At 46.0% G+C, this 19,668-nt stretch overlaps 1 protein-coding gene across 2 annotated transcripts; it reads left to right on the top strand.

Annotated features, from left to right (window-relative positions):
- Positions 1-644: 644 nt before the first annotated feature.
- LOC310851510 (cytochrome P450 2A13-like) lies at positions 645-16,494 on the top strand. Of its 2 annotated transcripts, XM_083754012.1 has the most exons (11): positions 649-805; positions 1,045-1,277; positions 4,352-4,514; positions 7,489-7,638; positions 8,886-9,046; positions 11,414-11,590; positions 12,345-12,486; positions 12,647-12,834; positions 13,964-14,105; positions 14,441-14,651; positions 14,848-16,494. In XM_083754012.1, exons 2-10 carry the CDS (start codon positions 1,098-1,100, stop codon positions 14,620-14,622), a joined length of 1,485 nt encoding a protein of 494 aa, XP_083610138.1. In that variant the 5' UTR covers positions 649-805; positions 1,045-1,097; the 3' UTR covers positions 14,623-14,651; positions 14,848-16,494. The 2 variants fall into 2 exon arrangements, with proteins under 2 accessions (XP_083610137.1, XP_083610138.1); XM_083754011.1 differs by having other exon boundaries at positions 645-1,277; positions 14,441-14,637; positions 14,848-14,991.
- The last annotated feature ends 3,174 nt before the right edge of the window (positions 16,495-19,668 follow it).

Genomic DNA, 19,668 nt, shown 5'->3' with positions numbered 1-19,668 from the left:
AGGACCCGTTGCCTGCAGGTGCTCCTCTCCCAGCCCTGTCAGGGGAAGGTGAGGTTGCCTCTGGGTCCAGTAACCCTCCAGCCTCTCCTGAGCTGCAGAGGCTCAGGGCAGAGAGGCGGAGGGAACTAGGTTCCCGCAGGAGGAGTGCTCACCTCCAGGCCAGGAGAGGCGAGTCACCTGTGGACCGGGGCTGCCCTATGCCTTGGGGCAGATAAAAGCCAGCCAGCCCAGTCCCAGGTTGCGGGAGCAACATTGATGGAAACCTGTTCGTGCCAGCACCCTGACCTGCTCTTCCGGAGTTCCTGACCACGCCCGACTCCTTGCCTTGGACCCCGCTTCGCCCTTGACAGACAGACTCCAGACCCTTGACCTAGGACCGGACTCGGACCACGCTGCACAGTAACCCCCCCTCCCCCCGGGACCAGCACAAGCCAGTTGTCTCAGCTCCGGCAGGTAGGCAGCCAGGCAGTGAGGTAGCTGGTAAGCCAGCAGATTCTCTAATCTGTCCTGATTGCCCAATGCCCAGAACACAAACTCTACACCCCCCTCCAAACTGGATAGAGAGGCTGGAGAGAGAGATGGAATAACTCCAAAGGGGGGGGGTGATCCTTCAGCAAAATTTATATAAGAGCCTCAGTTTCAGCTACGTGGGCACTTACTCTTCCCGGCTACTCGGAGCTCCACAGGCCACCCACAACCTCCCCATGGATCCCCTCGGAGCAGCAACCCTTTCCCTCTGCTACACTCCTCTTAGTCTTACACCAGCAGAGACCAGGTCAAAAGATACAGACTTCTGAGAAACGTGGTGAGAGAATTGTGTTTGACTCTGGGACTCCTTGAAGCTCCCTTGGGGGTGCAGACTTGGGCAGACAACTCCCTGTCTTCACTATCTGTCCATCTGAACTTTGCTCTGGAAGGTCTTCTCTTGACTTGAAAGAAGACCCTGAGCAGAGAGTAAACAGGTTGCACAATTTCAAGGAGGAGGTTCTTCCAAAGGTATGTAACAGGCTCAACTCGGACTGCGCAGGTATTTTCTCTTCCCAGCTGGTCAGCAACACATTGCCTGTAGAGCTCCACGGGCCACCCGCAACCTCCCCATGGATCTCCTGGGAGCAGCAACCCTTTTCCTGGTCATCTGCCTCTCTTGCCTGACGGTCCTCTCAACATGGCGCCAGATGCACCGCAAAAGCCAGATGCCGCCTGGACCAACTCCCCTCCCCTTCATCGGGAACCTGCTCCAAGTCAACACAAGTGATATGTACCGTTCATTCATGAAGGTAACTTTCTACAATGTGTCAGAGTACAGTTTCCTATTCTCTGAATTGTTATTATAAAATCATTTTTATAGATTGCTGATGAATGAAGGTCACTCCCATCTATCTATCTATCTACCCACTCAGCCTTTTCTCTCTCTCTCTCCCACTTGAGTCATCATCTCCTCATAATTCTCCTTCCATCACATTATCCAGCTTCTTATTCTCTCTCTCTTTATATTTCTGCCTAAGTGGAAGGACCTATGCTTGCATACAGCTATATATTTCCATCTTGCAAGATATCAACCTTAATTAAAATGTTTTTAAAAGACTTCCACTGTTTACGCCACACGTCTTTTATACTTCAGTCACCATAACCTCTGTTCTTCATATCCTTCCTATAGGTTTTCCTTAATTTTTCACTTTACAGTGGTACCTCAGGTTAAGTACTTAATTCGTTCCGGAGGTCCATTCTTAATCTGAAACTGTTCTTAACCTGAAGCACCACTTTAGCTAATGGGGCCTCCTGCTGCTGCCACGCCGCTGGAGCCCGATTTCTGTCTTTATCCTGAAGGAAAGTTCTTAACCTGAAGCACTATTTCTGGGTTAGTGGAGTGTGTAACCTGAAGCGTATGGAACCTGAAGCGTATGTAACCCGAGGTGCCACTGTACATTCTTTCTATTTTTCACAAGATTAGTCTAAACACAACCAAATTTGGGTAACTGAGCCCTGGTTTTGTAAATATTCATTTAGACAATCCTACTGTTTCTTGACCATAATCTTAGGCTTTCTCATGTCTCATTTCCACATCAGTTGGTGGTTCTTTTTAAGGAAAGTCCTCAAGAAAATTAGTCAGCATTTTAGTATGCATTTCTTTTAAATAAACATTTTCCCTTAGCAATTCTTCAGGATAGTGAGGATTTTCCAATGTTATTTTCAATCCTATAAACATTTTCATGCACACGTTCCCCTAATATATGCAGTTATGCTCACATTTTCTTTGGGGGGGGGGGGAGGACTGCATCATCCGACTCAAAGTAGTTTCAATTTTGAAGGGGCAGCTCTGTTTAAGAAATAATAATAATAATAATTTATCATTTGTACCCCGCCCATCTGGCTGGGTTTCCCCAGCCACTCTGGGCGGCTTCCATAAAAACCAAAAATACACTAAAATATCACAAATTAAAAACTTCCTTGAACAGGGCTGCCTTAAGATGTCTTCTGAATGTCAGTTAGTTATTTATCGCTTTGACATCTGATGGGAGGGCGTTCCACAGGGCGGGCGCCACTACCAAGAAGGCCCTCTGCCTGGTTCCCTGTAGTTTTGCTTCTCGCAATGAGGGAACCGCCAGAAGGCCCTCGGCGCTGGACCTCAGCGTCCGGGCAGAACGATAGGGGTGGAGACGCTCCTTCAGGTATACTGGGCCTTTGAGGCTGTTTAGGGTTTTAAAGGTCAACACCAGCACTTTGAATTGTGCTCGGAAACGTACTGGGAGCCAGTGTAGGTCTTTCAAGACCGGTGTTATGTGGTCTCGGCGGCCACCCCCAGTCACCAGTCTAGCTTCCGCATTCTGGATTAGTTGTAGTTTCCGAGTCACCTTCAAAGGGAGCCCCACGTAGAGCGCATTGCAGTAGTCCAAGCGGGAGTAAACTAGAACATGCACCACTCTGGCGAGACAGTCCGCGGGCAGGTAGGGTCTCAGCCTGCGTACCAGGTGGAGTTGGTAGACAGCTGCCCTGGATACAGAATGGACCTGCGCCTCCATGGACAGCTGTGAGTCCAAAATGACTCCCAGGCTGCACACCTGGTCCTTCAGGGGCACAGTTACCCCATTCAGGACCAGGGAGTCCTCCACACCAGCCCGCCCCCTGTCCCCCCAAAACAGTACTTCTGTCTTGTCAGGATTCAACCTCAATCCATTAGCCGCCATCCATCCTCCAACCGCCTCCAGGCACCCACACAGGACCTTCACCGCTTTCACTGGTTCTGATTTGAAAGAGAGGTAGAGCTGGGTATCATCCGCATACTGATGAACACCCAGCCCAAGCCCCCTGATGATCTCTCCCAGCGGCTTCATATAGATGTTAAAAAGCATGGGGGAGAGGACGGGGAAGAAAGTGGGAACGAGGACTGTTTGCATTATCACACAGACCGAACCCTAATTTCTCCGCCATGAATGGCTTTAGAGATTTATTGCAGCAGCTACATGTATGTCCAGGAAAATGCTTCACTGCAACACCAGCAGTTTCATCAGGCTGTGGCACACCTTCCTTCCTTTTCATCATCTCTGAAGTCGGCACATGTGGCCCGGACCAAGGAAGCCGCTCACGGAAGGAGCACTGGACCTCCTTTTGGGGGTTCTTTCAGCCTGGCTTATTATTTCACATGGTTCACACCACGCTCAGTTACAGCCTTGGGCTCCTTAAAGGAAAAGTTGCAGGCAAACTTAGCCAAGAAATGAATAATGCACTGCCCAAAGAAATCCAGCTATTCTCTTCTTAAGAATTAATTAGAAATCTCACACCCAGCAGAACCTGCTCTACCTGGTAGGTGAAAATGGAGACTTCCCACCAAAGAGACGTATTTGGGCATGAGTGTCCAAGCAACTTAGATTAAAGAAATATATATGCACATATGTAATGCCATGGCAGGGGAAGGGGGGATCACATTATGAGCTAACATTTCGTGTAAGATACAGTTTGTGGAAAAACAACAACACACCAGCCTCTAGAACGGTAAGAAACAACATTAGTAATACTCAAACAATTAACAAAGCAATATTCCCACCACTGGCTAGCAGATAAACATTATGTATTATGTGTTTATATATGTTGGAAGCTGCCCAGAGTGGCTGGGGCAACCCAGTAAGATGTGTGGGGTATAAATAGTAAAATTATCATTATGGAATGGGATGTCCCTATTTAAATCAGAGAAATGTTGAAGGGTATGCACCTCTTTTTCTAGAAAAATAGCTCTGGGTCAGCTAACGCTAGGGAGGATAGCAAGTTTTTAATCTTGCTTGTCTTCCTGAAAACCAACCTGTTTGCTCCATCTGTCCATCTGATTTCACACAATGCCCTCCCCCTCTTTTCACAGATTCATGAGAAATATGGTCCTGTCTACACCATCCACTTAGGGCCCCGCCGTGTTGTGGTCTTGTGTGGATACGATGCTGTGAAGGAGGCCCTGGTGAATCAAGCCGAAGAGTTCAGTGGCCGTGGAGAGCAATCCGCATTTGACTGGATTTTCAGGGGTTACGGTGAGTAGCTCTTCTTGGGCAACCCTTGGCCAGAGTGCATCTTTACTGCCAATTTTTCTAGTGTAACTGAAAGCAAATTATTTTCTAAACTTGGTACACATAAAACATTGGTAAACTTGGTACTTAAACAGTTAATATTCACACTACCCTTTCCAGCTGACTCATGCACCGTTAGTTCTACAAAAAATTCCTTCCAGTAGCACCTTAAAGTGCATGCACACGAAAGCTCATACCTAGAACTAACTTAGTTGGTCTTTAAGGTGCTACTGGAAGGAATTTTTTGTTTTGACTATGGCAGACCAAAACGGCTACCTATCTGTAACTGTTAGTACTACATTTACAGATTTACAAGGCTGCTTTTCTACAAGGGTTTGTGCAGACTTAACAAAAATGTTTGTCGCTGCTGAGTCTAAAATCCAGTCCTGTCCAACGTCATGACTGGTGCCTTGAACTGATGCAGAAACATACTGGACTCTATTCTTCCTGTCTCCTCGCTTCCCAGCAAACGCTGTGTTTTCTCCCACAGACACAGTGCACTGACGTACTAAATGCTTAGTTGACCCACAACGATAGCATCTTCTGACTGTGAAAGCTGCTTCCTCAACAACCTCTTTAGGTTGCCTCTCCTCATCAGTTGCATATCTTTTACTGGACTGCCTCCCATTTCTGGAGTTACGGTGAGGGGTTGTGGGCTTCCTCTCATGGCGTCTTTTCTTCTCATCAAGCAAATGCCCAATTAAGAAATGCATTGTTAATTGGCTTTCTGGAATTGCCTCCAAGGTCATCACTAAATTGTCCCATGACTCAGGAAGTGAAGACAGCACAATATAAACCTTTCTCTCTTCAGAAAAATGTATCCCAAGTTCATTTAACTGTGAAAATAAATCACACATTATTTGAAGGTGTTTTGAAACACATTCACCCTCACTTAGTCTGGCTCCGTACAGAGCTCTCATTAGAGTAATTTTGCTGCCAGCAGTGTCTCTAATATGTATCGCTCTCAGTGCTTTCCAAATCTCACTTGCTGTTTCAAGGTCTCGCACATGAGATAATTGAAGCTTCTCTAAACTCAAAATTAAATTGGCATAGGCTTTGTCCTCCAGCCTTTGGTCTGCTTCATCTACTTCTTCATCCTCATCTTTTACAGGAGGGTTAACAATAACAGTCCAACATTGTTCTTTCTTTTAAAACGCCTGCATCTGTAAACTCCATGACATATAATTGGACTCTCCCAGTTTCTCTTACTGGAAAATAGGAAGCTCCCCCTTGAGCTCCAGCTCCAAGTCCAGCCATGGCTCCACCCAGATTTCAGCTTTCCACTTTACTCACACGTGGCTTGAAGAAATGTTCGGCTCCTGGTCTCAAACAGACACTCCCTGCCGACGCCTTCACACAGCCAGCTGCTTGAGAAATGCTGAGTTGCTTCCAGTCTCTGGGTTCTTTTCACACTCTGTCTCTGCCCACTCAGGACTGGGCCCATAACCTATTGGAGGGGGATTTTCAACTGGTGGCAGAGGACAGGCTGTGACTCCAGGAGACATAGGTGTAAAACCAAAACTAAAACGAAGACTTTATTACAAAACAACAAACAGAAACTCTGGTGGGTGTTATTCCTGCAGGCAGGCTACAAAACGCAGCTTTTTCCTTTTGTAGCCACGGCCAGCTGCAACCAATTAACCCAGAAACTTCTTAAAGGTATACACATGTTTCTGTGCAGAATGTCTTCCAATGGTGCTTCATGCAGTCCTATGAAGAAGATTTTTGAATACCCATTTTTCAGTGGAGAAAAGTGGTCTCTAGGCAATTAAAACGGGTCATAGACAGTGGCGGAACTTCATGCTCCGGCACCGGGGGGCGGAGAACAGGCGGGGGCAGGACTGGCACGTGTCCCGGGGGCATGGCGTGTATCCTGGGGGCGTGGTGCACCGCCACAGGGGCGTGGCATGCGTCCTGGGGGCGTGGCATGCTGCCTGCAGGGACATGGTACCCAGCACGAGAGTGGGGGCAGCCACAATGGCACCCCACCAGGATCGCGCTGCTGGGGCAGTGCACTCCCCCCGCACTCCTCTTCCTCCGACAGTGGTCATAGAAGAGATAGGATTTGCATTTTAATATTCAAAGCCAAGTAGAGGACCAGTGATATAATTTAGTTGCTTTGCAAATGTAGATGATCGTGCCTGGAAAAAGCTCTGGGCTTTGCATGTGCCTTCCATCAGCTGATTGTCGGCTGTGTCTTTTCCTCTATTGTGCTCCCTGTCGGAGGTTCCTTACGACCGAGCTGAAATGGCTCTCCCCCACGACGTACTATCTTTGGAATCCAACGACCTCTGCTCCGACAGTGATTAACAACCTAATCCTTTGATGAGGCTTCAGGCACGCTCCTCCATTACACAGAGTACCCAAACAGTAGAAGGAGCCGAGAAATATGTGCTACATAGCTACGTTTATTTCTAGCTACACAGGACAGAAAAGAATATGCATCTGCTCTCTGTGAGAGTCAGTGAACAACAACACAAAGAAACAGGAAACCAGTAACATCAACATCCGTCACCCATCTCCCGTGAGACTTCCAACAGTCTGGAATGTAAACAGAGTCTTGTGACTCCAGAAACTGCACAGTGGCATAACAGAAATCCAACACTCCTGCCCACTCTTAAATACCTCAACTGTCTACACACACACACACACACACACACACACACAACAGAGAGACTCCTTAGCTTTGCAAATGTGTTAGCAGTTTTATTGCTGCGCCACTAGGAGTTACAGAGAGAGAGAGAGAGAGAGAGAGAGAATGAGAGGGAACACTTACACTTAGAATGTTCTTCCAATTGCTGAAATTGCAACTTTAAAAACCAGTCAACAAAGATTTCATTGCGGGGGGAATCTCTATCACTGTGTGTTTTCAGCCACATTCCCACTGAATGCACCTTCTCCTGTTCCTCCTTCCCTTTACTCCTCCTTTGCTTCTCAGGGGTTGCCTTCAGTAACGGGGAACGGGCCAAGCAGCTACGCCGATTTTCCATCATGACGCTGAGGAATTTTGGGATGGGAAAGAGATCCGTCGAAGAGCGGATCCTGGAGGAGACCCACTTCCTGCTGGAATCCCTGAGGGAAACAAAAAGTGAGCTCAGTTTTGGTACCTTCAAGAATTGCTGCTTAATGAGTTACAGGTAATAGTTAGAAACTGGACAGTTATCTGGGCATTTGAACGCTGATAATCTGAACCTTTTCACTGCAGCATTTGATCCCCAGTTGTATATTGGACACCCCCAAGATTGCAAGGAGCAGGAACTAAAAGTGCCAGTCTCTGTTTCCCGCGGACAAAATAAGCCAGATACACAATAGCAAAATGTGACCCAAGTGATCCAAGTATTAAAATTGACAAAGTTATAAAAACTCAATAGATATTAATGATCAATTAATATCTCGCTCCTGTATACCTGAAGGAGCGTCTCCACCCCCATCGTTCCACCCAAACACTGAGGTCCAGCTCCGAGGTCCTTCTGGAAGAAGTGAAGTTGCAGGGAACCAGGCAGAGGGCCTTCTCAGCAGTGGCACCTGCCCTGTGGAATGCCCTCCCACCAGATGTCAAGGAAATAATCAACTACCTGACATTTAGAAGGCATCTGAAGGCAGCCCTCTTTAGGGAAGTTTTTAATACAAAAACAAATGCTATTAACCCCAATACTGTATCAGAGGCAAAAATTAAACAAACTATTCTTAAAATGCCAAGTGGCAAAACACAATGATTGGATGGAATCGCTATTGAATGGTATAAGTTCTATTGGTACCAAAACTTCATCAATTGTATGATGAGGTACTTGATGAAGGTATTTTATCAACAATATGTAGTCAAGCGTATATTACAGTTATTCCCAAACCAGATAAAGATCATACACAGTGTGCAAGTTATCAGTCTATAGCATATCTTTGATTAATGTTGATACAAATATTTTAATATTCTATTAACCGTTCCAAATCAGAATTGATTGGAATAACACTTGCAATTTAATGTTGAATTTTGGATATAATGGAGATGAAAAAGATTTGGATTATTATAAAAGATGCAGGAGGAAATGGTTAACTAAAGGACCCACAAAGGGGAGGAGGGAAGTCTTGGAGATTCTTTGGGATCTTGTTTTTATGTTGGTTGTTGGATAATTGATTGTAAAAAAAATTGAACTGGAAAATTAAATAAATTTTTAAAAAACACAAATTGGAATTGATGCCAGTAGGTCAAAAATTTGATTGCACATTCATTAAAGGAATATCCATTTCGGATTTGTTCTGAATCTGTTAAATACCTAGGCATCTTAATATGACAAGATATAACACAGTTAGTTACTGTTAATATATATAAATTTCTAGGTGCGCCTTTTGACCCCACCTACATCCTGAGCCGTTCAGTGTCCAACGTGATCAGCTCCATCGCCTTTGGCAACCGCTTTGAATACGAAGATAAGGAGTTCCTCTTCTTGCTCAGCACTTCGCTGGAAATCTTCCAATTCACTGCCACCTCTTGGGGACAGGTACGTTGGAGGGGAGGGGGAGGACTTCCAGCATGAGATTGTGAATAATGCCACTTCTCTTAATCTGCTCAACGCACAGCATGCAAGACAGCCAGCATCAGATGAGGCCCTGTTATTACCCCAAAGACCAGCAGTGTAGCATTCCCAAAGCAAAGAAGGATTGGACTCTGATAAAAGACACACAGAGGCTTGACCAGCAAGACTCTGGGAGGGGTGCATACATAGCTGTCAAGCGTCCCTTATTTGGCGGGACAGTCCCTTATCCCAGCACCGTGTCCCGCTGCTGTCCCTTATTGATGACGTCCCTTAAATTTCCCGGGTTTCAAAGGAAGCAGCTCCTCTCCCTCCCTCCCTGCAGGCCAGGGAGGAGGGAGGCTCCAACTGTGTTGCTTGGCTGTGTTGCTCACCCAATAAGGAGTCTAAGAACGATTGGGGGGGTGGAGCTTGCATGCCTTGTGCCAATCAAATCGGCCGCATTGCCTGGGGACTCGCCTTTGCTCAGCGCTTCCCAGCAGAGAGGTGACGGTGGTTTTCCTTGCTGCATCCCCTTTGCCGGGTTGCTGCGCTGTGGGAACCACCGCTTGAGGCTTCGTTTGGCTGCTGGTTGACTAAAATCCCTTATTTTGGCTGCTGATCCCTTATTTTCGGGGCTGCTGGTCCCTTATTTTCAAATCTGTAAGTTGACAGCTATGGGTGCATATAACAGTAATTCCCTTCCCCTCGACCCAGGTCATTTTATTCACAAAATAACTTTTTACACAGTGTTCATGCGAACCATTCAGATTTCCTCTGAGCATTTCAAAAAACCCCAGGTGGGACAAAGTTAAAGTTAAAACTACAAAGAGCTAATTTCCTACTTGAGCGTGCATATGTAATTCAGAGTAAATAAAAGACGAAGCAAGGAGGAATGCTTTTAGGAAACTCCGGAGGCCATAAACAGCAATAAACAGGAGAGGAAGGATAGGTAGTATTTACCATCTCCTTGTGAATGATTAACAAACTACATCAAAGCTGCCTTCTATCTTTATGACCCAGGATGCCTGATGAACAACTGGCCTGTGTACTTAGAATGCTGATACGTGCCTGTCAGGCGTAGAGAAAGCAAATGGCAGAGGTACAGAGGCTTATGGGATTTGATCAGAAATTATTGTCAATGAATTAAACCTAGTCAACGCAATGTGTTCATCGCGGACACAATGGCTTGCTCCATAGTCATAATTCCTCATAGCAATCCCACCTGACCCCCACACTCTGGATATTTGCACTCCTACACAGCAGAGGTGTTATGTACTGAGTTGAATAGGATCCAAAATGCAGCAGTCTGATTGGTCCTAGAACACTGCAGCAGTATGATTGGTCCACAGGAGCCACCCAGGTGGAAGTGAATCCACAACCTGATTGGCCTACAGGAGAATCCCAGAATTAGCCAATTATGTGGGGCCCATTGTGTAAATAATGTATATAAAGCAGATATTTTGGGGGAACATTTATTCCTCCTCACCACTATGAGCTGAACAAAGAGCATGAAATCCACTCTTGACTCCGAGTATATTTCAAGTGGTCAAGGCACAGAGTTAGAAGCAGCAGCAGTGCCAGCTAAGGAGCCAGACCACATTCAGGGGTCTGAGTGAGCCTGACCAATAGAAGCCCACAGCACAACCTCCCAGAGCATCAGGGACTGTAGAACCACAACCAGGACCAGGACCCTCGCAGGTGCCTTTCACAAATGACCCAAATGCCTCCCCCAGTACCTCACAGGAACTGCACCAAGTGTGAGAAAGAAAGCAGAGGCACCAATCTCAAGAAACTAAGTTCTCTACAAGTGGGCAGAACCTGGGAGAGGCTTAAAAATGTTTAGCTATTTGTTGCTTCTCAGTCTGAGCTCTCCGTGGTGCTGCAACTCCTATTCTGCCTTGCTTTTTGGTCAGGCTCTGCCTGGAGCAAGTTTACAATGTTGCTTCAACCTGAGATAATCCCAGATTGAGATACTGAAGCTGCTGGCTTTGTAAGCAATTCCGCCACACACCCTGATTTTCCCTCCAAATTGCCTTCCTTGTCCCTCAAAGATGGGAAGTCAGGCCCTGAGGTTGTGTCTGTGACAAGTTCATAGCTTAGTCAGCACCAAGTTCTGTCTGGGTGGAGTCAGAAGTACCTTCTGTCTGTTCTTCTTGGAGAGACACTTCTCCATTCTCCCTTCTTTTCAAGCCACCTGTTTCTTCCAAACCTTCCATGATAATGAGGAACCAAGTGAAAGAGGAACTCCTGCTTCTCCCTGCCCCCAAAATCCATTTCATCTTACTTTGTTCAATATCTGTTCTCTCTCTTCCTCCTGATAACTCTGGATTCCTCCAAACCCGACACACGCAGCTCTACGACATGTTCTCGGGCATCATGCAGCACCTGCCTGGCCCACAAGATAAAACCTTCAAGAAGCTGTTGGGCCTGAAGGAATTCATTAAAAGGAAGATAAAAGAAAACAAGGAGACCCTGGACCCCAACAATCCTCGGGATTTCATTGACTGCTTCCTAGTGAAAATGCAGCAGGTAAGATTATGTTATTCTAGTTAGGTAAAGGTAAAGGGACCCCTGACCATTGAGTCCAGTTGTGGCAGACTCTGGGGCTGCAGCGCTCATCTTGTTTTATTGACCGAGGGAGCCGGCGTACAGCTTCCGGGTCATGTGGCCAGCATGACTAAGCAGCTTCTGGCGAACCAGAGCAGCTCACGGAAATGCCATTTACCTTTCTGCCGGAGCGGTACCTATTTATCTACTTGTGTTTCATGCTTTCGAACTGCTAGGTTGGCAGGAGCTGGGACTGAGCAATGGGAGCTCACCCCGTCGCGGGAATTCAAACCGCCGACCATCTGATTGGCAAGTCCTAGGCTCTGTGGTTTAACCCACAGTGCCACCCGCGTCCCTTGTTATTCTAGTTACTACAATCAATTTCTCCATAAGGAAACTTTGTGGACCCTGGGCCCACTGGGAAGATACTGTAACTAAACTAAATTCAAGCAAAGGAAGAAGTATGTTGGAGGATTCAGGACGGATCAAATAATGTACTTCTTCCTGCAGCATTTGATTAAACTCCTCCTCCACCCAGCCATCTGTTTCCCACACAATTGTTGAGCTGCTTTTCAGCCCTCCACAACTGTCCCCGTCCCCTCCCCCTCATTGGAGTGAGCATGACATCACTGCAGCCCAGCCAATCAGTAGAGGAGAGAGAGCTTCATAGACAGGAGCCAGTCAGATTTTAGCCTATCCCAAGAAATAATAAGTAAGTACATTTTCTTCTGCCTAGGAAAAGGAAAACCCAAACTCAGAGTTCTTCCTAGAGAATCTGGTTTGTACAACAGCTAACCTCTTCTTCGGCGGCACGGAAACGGTCAGCACCACCTTGCGCTATGGCTTCCTGCTTCTGCTGAAATACCCGGAGGTTGAAGGTGACTGTGGAAGGGGGGGGGAATAGGGTGGAGAGATGTGTCCTTGCCTTTCTGTGGGAGGGTCCCTCTTTGTTTTCCCGGCTATGAGCTGGGATCCTTCTTTAGCTCCCTGGAAGGTGCAAATAGCACTGTTGGTCTCATCCTGCTGATTTCTCAACAGAGAAAGTCCACGAAGAGATTGAACGGGTGATTGGCTCCAGTCGCACTCCCAACATAGATGACCGTCCCCTGATGCCCTACACGAATGCTGTGATCCACGAGATCCAGAGATTCGCTGACATGCTCCCCTTGGGGCTAGCAAGACGTGTGACCCGCGATACCCAGTTCCGGGGATACACCATTCCCAAGGTATTGTGGTTCTATTAATTACTTAGACTTAGACTCCACCCTTCCAGATATAGTTTGTGGCTCAGTGAAGTTCCCCAAGTGTGTAGGTATGTTGATATGTACAGTATAAGGTATAGGGACCCCTGACCATTAGGTCCAGTCGTGGCTGGCTCTGGGGTTGCGGTGCTCATCTCGCTTTATTGGCCAAGGGAGCCGGCGCACAGCTTTATTGGCCGAGGGAGCCGGGTCATGTGGCCAGCAGGACTAAACCGCTTCTGGCGAACCAGAGCAGCGCACGGAAACGCCATTTGCCTTCCCGCCGGAGCTGTACCTATTTATCTACTTGCACTTTGACGTGCTTTCGAACTGCTAGGTTGGCAGGTGTATGTACAGTATAGGTAGGTATTATATAGAGTAATGTAGGTATGTTTTATGTTATGAATATAACATATTCGTGTTATATTCGTGCATGAATATAACATGCTTGTGTATTGTGTCATTGTGTAGATGTATATGCATGTGTTTTATATGCCAGTAAAATTTATTTAATAATAAAAAATAAGACTTCACCCTTCCAGGTGTAGTTTGTGGCTCAGTGAAGTTTCCCAAGCATATCTGTTCCACCTGTCCGTACCCTCTGAGTGATAATAATCAGGGAGACAGAGGCACCACACCAAAGGGTGGTGTCCCAAAAATGGGGAACTCTCCTTGTAAATAATAAATTATTATTATTATTATTATTATTATTATTATTATTATTATTATTATTATTATTATTATCACACCTCAAGGCAAGTGGAAAGACAGTTCTTTTGCATTGCCATTGGCCCAAATAATAATAATAATAATAATAATAATAATAATAATAATAATAATAATAATAATTTATTATTTATACCTGCCAATTTGGCTGGGTTTCCCCAGCCACTCAGTGACTCTGTATTGTTTCTTAATGGCCCTAGCTTGGCCAGGTTCTTCTGCACAGGCTAGCCCAGGAATTCTTATTCAGCTTTCTCTCAAATAATAAAGAACCTGCCATTTATTAATTTATAAAGTTTAGGGAGGCCAAAAAACCCCAATATTTTCTTGCCCATGAGAATAACGTTCCATTTCTCCCCTCTCTTCTCATTTCCCTCCCTCTCTTGTTCAGGGAACTGAAGTGTTTGCTTTGCTGGGATCTGTGCTGAGAGACCCCAAACATTTTGCAAGACCCGACGTGTTTGACCCCCAACATTTCCTGGATGAGAATGGGCAGTTCAAGAAGAATGAGGCTTTTATGCCATTCTCTGTTGGTGAGTCCTCAGCAGCCCCTTGGCGGTTTACAGCAAATAGTAACCCAATATAGTCGACCAATTGAATTGAGGAAAAATAAGCCAGAAACTGTTGCTGGTGCTGATGTACCTCTGTCTCTCCCTTCTCTTTTCCCTTCTACAGAAAAATCTATTTTTGAACCATGCACACCAAAATTATTGTTATTATTTATTAAACTTGTATACTGCCCTTTACCTGTAGATCTCAGTTGTAATGGGTGTGTTTTATCTGTGGCTGTGTGGGTTAGAGGAGTCTTGGCCTGAAAACCTCAATGCAGGCTATAATGACCCGTCTTTGCTTTCCTCCTCCTTCATAGGAAAACGCTATTGCTTTGGAGAGCAGCTGGCCCGAATGGAACTTTTCCTCTTCTTCACCAGCATCCTGCAGAACTTCCACCTAAAATCCCCCATCCCTCCTGAAAAGATCGACATCTCTCCCATGCTGGTTGGCTTTGCCACCGTTCCACGTTTTTATGAAATGTGTGCCATTCCCTTGTGAAAGAGGAGGACAGGTGTCTTGAACAAACAGTTACAGATAGGTAGCCGTGTTGGTCTGCCATAGTCAAAACAAAAAAAATTCCTTCCAGTAGCACCTTAAAGACCAACTAAGTCAGTTCTTGGTATGAGCTTTCGTGTGCATGCACATGAAAGCTCATACCAAGAACTGACTTAGTTGGTCTTTAAGGTGCTACTGGAAGGAATTTTTTTTGTTTTGAACAAACAGATCACTGTTGTCACCCACCTTGGCTGCCCCAAATGCAAAAGTTGGAGAAAGCTTGAACTCATGAAGGGCCAGAACAGGTTGGCCCTTCCTCCTCCAGAATCTTCCTTTTCAAGCTCCATGATCTCTGTTTCCTTTGGTAGAATTGGTAGAATTGGTACCAATTGGTAAATTGGTAGAATTTCTGCATTTTCTTGGAATAGATCTCACAGGTCCATAAATATCTGGTCCCTGGCTCTCTGCCCTCTTCCTCCCCTACCCCACTTCACTGAGGTACCAGGGTTGAGTCCCTCTCATCTTCCCCCTTTCTGGTCACCAGACTCCCTTCTGGCACCTAGTCCAACTCTGAAGTCTTTATTTCCATGTCATGTTCCCCTCCCTTTCCTTTGTTCTTCCACTTGTGATATGTTTGCCAACATTCCTTTGCTGACACTTTCATTGTAAGTAGTTAAGGAAGAATTGTAGTTAAGGAAGAACCTGTGGGATAGGTGTCAGGATGATATGTGGGTGCTTGCCGAGATAACAGCCCGGGATTCCAGCCTGTCTTTACAAGATTTATTAAGTCTATGTACAGCACGGAGCTCTTGAAAGCGTGTCTGCCTCAATCACTATCAGTTGCGGGAAGTGGTTCACTCCGGTTCCCCCTCCAGCAGAGAAGCTTCCTGACACTCCTCCCTTTTCCTCTTCTCCTTACGTGAAAACCTAAGTGCCAGAGGCTGCTCCTTTCTCTCTACTATAACAGCCTTTGGATTTCCCTCCATCTCATTTTCCGTGTTTCCTGACAGTCCCTCCTCCTCTCCCTCTGACAAGTGCAGCTGCTCATCAAAGGAGGCGGCTCTTTGTACATTTCGGTCTCTCCCCCCTTCTCTGCCAACCGATCCCTGACAATAGGACAGTTGCTAGCACGGTTTTCAGCTTGAGGAGGTCAGCCATACCTTAGGAAATCTTGCCTCTCTGAATATTTCCATCTCTCAATCCACAGTATGATGAGCAGAGGCAGCGGCAGAGGAAGCTACTTGGGCGTCTGGATTGGTGCACCCAGGGGCGGGGCACGCTTCCCAAAGGGGCGGGGTGAGGGCGGGGTGAGACACCCATAGGGGAAGGTCACAGCGCGGGGCCTCTGGAGTCTGCCTGTCTCCTCCCACTCAGCTGCCTACAGCTGGGTGGGGGGGAGGCAGTGGATGGACCATTTGGGCAAAGCGGAGTCTGTGCACGCCCAAACCACCATGTCTCTCCCAGCATTTTGTCACCCCCCTCAGTGGTGACACCCGGGGCACCCCGCCCCTACCGCACACCCCTTCCTCCAACCCTGGGTAGAATCTCCTAAGGTAGAATCTGCGACCCTGAGCCTCCCTCCCCCTGCAACTAGGGGCACTCCATTATCAGTCAATATTTCGCCAATGCCATCTGTTGAATTTGTTCACATTTAACCAGCTGAGAATGAAACTAAGTTGAAGCGGTATATTGATTTTTATCAATACCTCAAATAATTAGGGACATTCTACCCTGTCAAAGGCTTTTTTGCACTGAAAAGTAAGAAAACAGTTGGTAAATCTCTGCTTTATTCAGGATGTACAGTACCCCGCTTTCAATATTTGTACTCTATTGCCTTCTCTTAATAAATCCAGTTTGAACTGGACGAATGTACAATCCGCTGATGTCATTGAGCCTTCTTTATATGACACTTGCCAGAATTAGAGCAATTTTTGGTTAGTCCCAGCTCTCTGGAGTTACTTCTTTCTGTGGGAAATATTTAAACAGCTTCTTCAAAAATGTAACTTGTTCTTCCTGGCATGTTTGATAGTTTTACTCTATGCCAAACCCATCCACTGCAAGACTTGAAGCCACAGGGAAAGAGGCAGAGTGCCATCTTTGTAGTGGCACCCGCCCTGTGGAAACGCCCTCCCATCAGCTCATATGCTAATTTGGTAAACAGCCGACGTAATGGAATGTGACCTTGTACGATGCAGATAAACACTGCAAAGAACTGAGTAATGGAAGATAGTAATGAACTCTCCCAGCACACCAGGTCTGGAACAACAATGTATACACGTGAAATGGATTACTTATTTATAAAATGTAATGGAGGTGCTGTTTTGTAAAGTGGAAAAAGTGGTCAGCTGGAAGAATGGTTTAACGGCAAGTGAAAGATGTCAACTGGACTCTAAATAAGAAATATGCTTGGAACCGGAGCAGGAAACCTGATCTTAAGAAATTGTATTAAATTTTAAATTAATTTGGTTTTGTCAGGGAACTGACATCAAAGCGAGAGGCGGAGGCAGGGCTCCAGAGTGATGCCGGGGAGGGAACCAGCAGGGGGGAAGGAATTCAGCGTGACACCAGTAGAGAGGAGAGGGAGGTGGAGGAATCGGTGTCAGGGCTCCAAGACCCTTCAACCGAAAATAGCGGAGAGAGTGCTGGCACGCCCCTGCCTTCCCCTTACTTGCACAGACACGTTCCGCGCAGGGAACATAGGAGGAGACTTGGGGTCAAACAGCTTTTATGCTGGAAGAGATTCAAGGAACGCCCACTGACGGATTCTGCAAGTGACTAACAGGTCACGGAGGGCGAGCTCTAACCCTAAACATGGTTGAGCAAACAAGCTGACTAAACTGAAGGCAATTTACGCACAAGTAACCCCCTCATAACCATTACAGGTTTGATTTGTAATAATTTGGAAAAAATAATAAAAATAATTTGGAAAAAAGAAATTTAATTCCAATTTTTGCCTTTGAAAAGTCCTGGTGGCATAAAGATGCAACTAGTCCTAGGGTAAGAATTATCATTTCCCACTTACAAATATGGTTTATCTCCTTCTCAATTGTGATGTCTAAATTCACTTTGATTGGCTAAAATGTCAGGATGCATTTCCACCATTACCTCTATTAAATGCCTTTCAATACTCAGTTTTTCTCCCACCCAATAAATGGAGGTCAATAGCTTTCCTCACCTGTAGGCTAATATATTTCAGTAAGATTTCTCTAGGGTATCCTGCCCTATTGGCCTGATTTATGCCCGCTCATGTCCTTCATTCTAGCAGAAGGTTCTGGCGGCCCACAGTGGCTAGAGAGCAGCTGCCATGTTTATGGAGAGCAAAGAAATTGGTGTAATGGATTCTTCCATTCGTCCTGCAAATAAGGCATTTAAAAATAAATAAATCTAATTTTCAATAGTATGCGCTTTTTGATTCACACATTACTCTAGTACAGACATGCTTGAATACATTACCAGCCTGGGGAACTGTATTTCAAAATTCTAAGTACTGCACATTCTGAAGACTGGCTGCGTTTCAGTTTACAGCTTGTATCAAAAAGCGTGAATAAGTTTGTCTTTAAATGTGAACTGAATCAAATTTCTCCTCCATCCTTACTGAAGAGGAAGCATAACAGTTAATGGAACGTGCAGAATTTCCAGGTTTCCGTGCAAAGAAATCTCAAATGTATTGTTCCCTCGTCTGAATTTGGTGGAGAAGCTGCAGATGGTGTAAAACTCTGCTACACCATCGCTCTCTGATTTAACCTATGAGCAACATGGGACACCTCTGCTGGAGATGCTGCACTGGGTGCCGATTTTCCATTGAGCCTCTGCACCCTGCAAGCCCTAGAATAATAGAATTTTAAAGTCGGAAGGGACCCTGAGGGTTATCTATGCCAATTCCCTGCAATGCAGGAAAGAAAGCCATGGATCAGGCATAGGCAAACTCGGCCCTCCAGATGTTTTGGGACTACAACTCCCATCATCCCTGACCACTGGTCCTGCTAGCTAGGGATGATGGGAGTTGTAGTCCCAAAACATCTGGAGGGCCGAGTTTGCCTATGCCTGTCGTAGATAGATTTGAGCCATCGATCTGATCCAGTTCTGGAAATGAAAGACACCTTGAAGACAGCCTCGGACAATTCACCCAGTGCCAGGAAGATACCTCTCCATTCAGAAACAAGACGCAACAAACACCCAGACAAAGGGATAACAATGGTAGCTGGTAAATAAATTAGATAATAATAATAATAATAATAATAATAATAATAATAATATTTTATTTATACTCCGTCCTCCCCAGCCAAGACCAGGCTCAGGGCAGCTAACACCAGGTATAAAAAAATTGATTAAAATACAACTTAAAAACAAGATTAAAATACAACATCAGTAGAAACTCAAAATCAAAAACTTTTGGGGGATGAAAACGTCAAATCTTCACCGAGGCTAACTATCCAGACTGGTCCTACGTGGGCCAGAAAAAAGCCAGGGAAGTCCCCAAATAGGAGTTCCATCACAGAAGGAGAAAGGAAAAAGGAAAGAGTGGAAGGGGATCAAGTTGATTCCAAGCCAAAGGCCAGGCAGAACAACTCTGTCTTACAGGCCCTGTGGAAAGAAATCAGATCCTGCAGGGCCCTGGTCTCATGAGACAGAGCATTCCACCAGGTGGTAGCCAGTGTTGAAAAGGCCCTGGCTCTGGTTGAGGCTAATCTGACTTCCTTAGGGCCCGGGACCTGTAGGGTGTTGCTATTTATGGACTTTAAGGTCCTCTGCGGGGCATACCGGGAGAGGCGGTCCCGTAGGTACGGGTGTCTTAAGCTGTAAAGGGAGATACAGAAAGTGGGGCTTGTGGGATTCTATCTCTAACCTTGGCTTCCTGGGACAGTCCATCACGGCCCCCCACACTTCAGCAGCCTCCATCTCTGTGTCCTCCTTCCTTGTCTTATGTACCAGAGACCCTGTCCAACAATTTGGAAAAGTGGGAGGGAATTCTGCATGTCCTGGGAACTCCATGAAGGTCTCTTAGTGGTGTGGGCTTGGGCAGGACACTCCCTCGTAAGTGCTTCTCTC

Source organism: Podarcis gaigeae (assembly GCF_964106915.1).
Source record: "Podarcis gaigeae genome assembly, chromosome: 8".
NCBI classification, from domain to species: Eukaryota; Metazoa; Chordata; class Lepidosauria; order Squamata; family Lacertidae; genus Podarcis; species Podarcis gaigeae.
This window is presented reverse-complemented; position numbering and strand designations above follow the sequence as displayed.

Coding starts and splice junctions, on each gene's coding strand:
- LOC310851510 (XM_083754012.1), top strand. CDS start 1,098: ATGGATCTCCTGGGAGCAGCAACCCTTTTCCTGGTCATCTGCCTCTCT. Junction 12,487..12,646: donor GAAATACCCGGAGGTTGAAG/GTGACTGTGGAA, acceptor ATTTCTCAACAG/AGAAAGTCCACGAAGAGATT. Junction 14,106..14,440: donor TTTTATGCCATTCTCTGTTG/GTGAGTCCTCAG, acceptor CCTCCTTCATAG/GAAAACGCTATTGCTTTGGA.